The sequence below is a fragment of the Pipra filicauda genome, unplaced genomic scaffold (genome assembly GCF_003945595.2).
Source record: "Pipra filicauda isolate LSUMZ 115617 unplaced genomic scaffold, ASM394559v2 scaffold4_size7858003_pilon, whole genome shotgun sequence".
Lineage (NCBI taxonomy): Eukaryota > Metazoa > Chordata > Aves > Passeriformes > Pipridae > Pipra > Pipra filicauda.
The window spans coordinates 1061704-1066501 of NW_024104643.1; the positions used below are offsets into that span (position 1 = coordinate 1061704).

Here is a 4798-nt window from a genome sequence, read left to right on the forward strand (position 1 = left end):
ACTCTATGTTTTTTACTAAAGACTACTTTTTAACCAAATACATGGGGCTTGTTATTTTAAGTTTCCTACATTTAGACATACCGAGCAAGAAAACTCCATCTTTGTATTATCTGGTAATGCAAGAGCTCAACAAACCTCCGTCCCCTGCCCCTGGTAATTACTTTGGTTTTGACAACGTTAATTTGTACCAGAAAGGTGAAGATTGAACTCTGCTTTCATGAGCCACTATATTGCTTCATGTACCCGTAAAACCTAGGATGTGAGCCATTATGTTCTGATAACCACACACTGATCAACAGGAGAAAGGTTTTCTTTATTCTCAAGACCTTACCTATCCAGACTTACTACGAATGGATAAAAGAGAATTGCTATCAGCTCTCTGATTTTACTTTAATACCTATCAATTTGTGTATTAATTTCAAGTTAACAGTGGAGAAAAAAAAAATCTATTTACCCACACAGAAAAACACAATTTAGAAACACAAAAATTATCAAATTCTTTATGTTTATTGACTTCTCGTGACAGTAAAACAATTTTAACGGTAAGACTTCTGGTAGCGTGCACGAGCACCAGGTCCTCCAAATTTCTTGGATTCACAACGGCGAGGATCTGCGACCAGTAGAGTCCTATCATACTGGATTAGAATATCCTTGATCTCTTTCTTGGAAGCTTCATCAACATCTGTTTAAAAAAATCATCAGTTTAAGCAGTTTCGCATGCAACATCAATATTAACGCTTTCTGCAATCAAACTACCAAAAGCCATACGTTTTCACTTAAAGCTAATACAACAGTCAAAATTACTTACATTTCTGATAGTAAGCCACCAAAGCTTTGGAAATAGCTTGACGGATAGCTGTTAGAAAAAGGTAAAGGATTGGTAAGGATTGCAAATCTATTTAAAATTTAAATACATGGTTCCAGCTATCTGAGAAACTTGCTATCTTGTTTGCTGCCAGTTTGTCCTTTCCCTCCCTAATACTCTACGTGACCTTTACTTTGGCAAATCTGAAGAAACTTGTGTCAAGAGGCCACCCACAGTTCATCTGTGACTTGACAACTGCCAGCTAACCAAGAAATTGTACAAGGGGTAGTTTGATCACCTTATCTCCCCAGTACTAACATAGATACATCTCCTGACGGACAGTTCTCTGCAATGTCTATACTTTTCAACAAGGACAAAACTGAGCAGTGTGTTGAAAGACTAAGGAGGCAAGACGGACAACATGAGGGTATGAGTGCCAGCACATGTCACGAACAAACCCCTACAGCACAGTAACCAGAACTCAAACCAGAAGCAGAGGACTTAACCGTCAGGATGTTGTTACACTGTTATTTGTCAAACCATCGACATCAGGACTCTGATGAAAATATGAATGGTCTGAAAAACAAATGTGATCAACCTTGAGCCTGAAACTTGCCTCTGCCCTTTATGCAGTCTCAGCTCCACTTCACTACCCTATATTCAAACTAAAAGAGCAGAACAAATCTATTATTTGCAAAGATGAACTTTTATCAACAGCTAATGCAAGTATGTTCTCAACCTTCTCTGCAAGGGTAAAACTGCCTTGCTTTGCTTATCAGCTGAAAGATGCTTCTGAACAACACGGAAATACAGAATTAAGATTTAATTTCTAATGATAAACACCATTCCTCCCCTCCCAAAATCCTTGTGCTCAGCTGCATTTGAACTGCCCTGTCACACTGCACCATGTAAAGATAGTTTCCTCACATTTCCTCAAAACTTCATCAATTTACTTCACTCACTTTACTCTAGATGTTACAGCTTTGCACACAAAACATAACTAATAAGCCCTTATGAAAAACTACATTTGCGCAGTGGAAAAAGAAACAGAACATCGAGTTTGGCAAGTCACTATTCTGAACTCAGTCTCTTAAGCATATGGTCACATCAGGGCTGGTTGAGATGGAGGTGATTTTCCTGTGACAGCTCTCACATGGTGCATACTCTGGTTACAGCTGAGCGGCGCTCCCACAGCATCAAGGTTGTGCCTCCAACATTGCTCCCCACCACTACACTGGGACTGGGCAAGATCTTGGAGGGAACACAGCCAGGACAGCTGACCCAAAGGGATATTCCATACCATAGGATGTCTGGTCAGCAATAAAAGCAAAGAGGAAAGAGAAGAAACTGCTACAGGTATTGAGGCCGTACTTCCCGGGAAGTGACTGAACATCACCTCCTCATGGAAGCCTTTTGTTTTCCTTCCTTCCATCCAGAGCTTTTGCTATTGTTTCATTCAACTGCCTTCATCTTGACCCACAAGTCTTTTTTATCTTATTTTCTCCCTTTCCCCATCCAGATAAGGAGAACGACAGAGCAGCTTGGTGGGCTCCTGGCATCCAGCCAGCGCCAACTCACTAGAATGGCTTAACCCGATCTACTCCACACCAGATATCCCACCAAAAATCGTACCATAGATTTGTGCTACATGGCCACCACCCTTCACACGGACTCTGATGTCAACACCAGCAAACCTTTCCTTCCCCAGGAGGAGGACGGGTTCAAGCAGCTGGGAAGCAAAACACAAAGAGTATTCATTTGTGATCAGGACGGGAGCTTGCAGTGCATTTACAAAATGAGACGTTATTGAATACTCTGAAAAATGGAGCCTTTATTTTAGAAGCACACATCTAGATTAAATACACCGCTTGCAGAGTTTTTTGACATCTACCAGTGCTGTCATAAGATAAATAAACTCAAGACTTCAATAAATATAAGTTTCAAGTATCTTAATAGCAAAGTATGTGGGAATTAAGAGCAAGGGAATAGTTTAAGTAGAATGCCATAACTACATGCAAAAAATAAATCAAGTTTATAAAAATTGAAAACCTGAAGTGATTTGTTGGTAGTTTTCTTCACTGTTTATTACACTTTATAGCTATCTATCCAGCTTTAGATTCTCTCCGCAGTGCTCAGCAGGCATTTCATACAGTTCTAAACAACCTTTTTAAAAGGAGAGCTTTAAGCCATTTAAAAATGCAGAACTGCAGAAAATACTCCACGTAATTACACTGACGTATGTTAGTGCAGTTTTCTAAATTTTCATAACAGTATCTACATTTTAGGTAATCAAGTAACAACCAAAAATTCAGTACTGTCAGCAACTCATCTCCATTGTCAAGTAATGAGGTGTATAAAGGTATTTTAACACCCAAGGGGAGAAAGGCAGAGACTGTGCGGGTGCTTACTTTATACTGCAGAGTTCTGGGCTCGATCATTTCCAGAGGTCTTCCATTCACTTTAATGAGGCCATTCCCTCTCTTGCAGTGGGCAACAGCCGTAGCGGTTTTCTAAAAATACAAATATGTATTAGTACAGCATTTCATTTCTGCACAAGCAGTGTGAACTTTCACTTAAGCTTAAAATCTAATAGTCTTAGTCCAATGCCCAAAATTACCATTTTGCACTAAACAAAACAATACCACTACTTACACTTTCAGATACTGACATTAAAGCAGAGTCTTAATAAAAGTGTGCTTGTAGTTCCAAGATGTAGCTATATACAAAGGAAAGACTCTCTCCCTTCTGTAACACCGTATTTGCGTGGGTCATTTTCTCACAAGAGCACGTTACCTTGAATTTTTCGAGACGCTAGATTCCAGCAGTGAGAACTTTACCCTCCCGCCACCACCTCACAACGTGGCCCTCGGACACTGCCACTGATAAGCCAGGCCCCTGTGGCTTACAGACGGCAGCGGCGGCCGCTCCCGAGGTCTGGAGAGAGAGACCCCAGAACCACTTCCTCGAAAGCAAATCCCCTCCGCCCCCCCAATTCCGCCCCGGGCACAGTCCGCGCTTCGGCACCCCCGGAGCGGGACACGTGGGCTGCAAGCGGGCCCAGCCCCGCCGCACGGCCCCGGCGAGGAGCTGCGGCCGAGAGACTCCGAGCGCGAACGGCCCGAGGGCGCGGCCCAGCCCGGGAGAGCGGAACACGCGGTGCGGGCCGCCGTGCCCGCGCCTCACCTTCCGCCCGAAGACCTGGACGCTCTGCAGGGGACCCTTGGCTGGCATGGCTGCTCCTACAAGAGAGAGGGAGAAAACGAGGTCAGCGCCGCCGAGAGCCGGGCTGGAAGCGGCGCGGCCGGAGCGGCGCGGACACACACCCGGACTCGGCGGCGGCGGCTGCGCAGAAAGGCCGCGCGGGGCTCCCCGGCCCGCCAACAGGGGCGCGTGCCGCAAAGCGCAGTGCCGTAACTTCCACCAGTGCGACAAAACACGCACCCTGCTGTGCCCAGCCTGTCACGCTTTGCGGCAGCACCGCCCCGCCCGCGCCGCTGTGGCCCCGCCCCTCGCAGGCGGTGACTGGGCGGGCCGGGGGGCGGGTTAGGGGCGGCCGCGGCGGGAGCAGGACCGGGAAGGGGAGCGTGCCTCAGCCTGGGCTGAGCTCTGGGCCCCAGACTGGGCCAACCCTACTGCCCTGCTCCCACCAGGCAGCACGGGCTGCAGGTCCCGCCCCCCGCACGGCCGGGACGCGTGAGCTGGCGGCAGCCGGAGCAGCACGGCCTGGGCTCGGCGGGGGAGGCCGCTCCCTGCCCGAGCTTTGACAGGGATTACAGCAGCTTGAAAGAGTTCTTACGAGAGATAGAGAGGATCTGCAGCCTGAGAGAGGGTTTTTCTACTGTGGACACCACAGTACTCTTTCTGTTCGGTGACCCGGTCACAAAGCAGAGGCTAGATGGGCTTCTGCTGTAAAGAGAACCAATGATGCCCCACCTGAAAGGCTCACAGTCACTCTTTGAACCTCCTTGAGATGCAACAATACAAACTACATAG

The 4798-nt window shown here is 46.7% G+C and overlaps 1 protein-coding gene across 1 annotated transcript; it reads right to left on the reverse strand.

The window, feature by feature from the left end:
- Window positions 1-486: 486 nt before the first annotated feature.
- Window positions 487-4179, reverse strand: RPS16 (ribosomal protein S16). Its single transcript, XM_027747837.2, has 6 exons — window positions 4129-4179; window positions 3989-4044; window positions 3214-3315; window positions 2438-2534; window positions 809-856; window positions 487-682 (listed from the first exon to the last, which is right to left on the reverse strand). Exons 2-6 carry the CDS (start codon window positions 4034-4036, stop codon window positions 537-539), a joined length of 441 nt encoding a protein of 146 aa, XP_027603638.1. The 5' UTR covers window positions 4037-4044; window positions 4129-4179; the 3' UTR covers window positions 487-536.
- Between the last annotated feature and the right edge of the window lie 619 nt (window positions 4180-4798).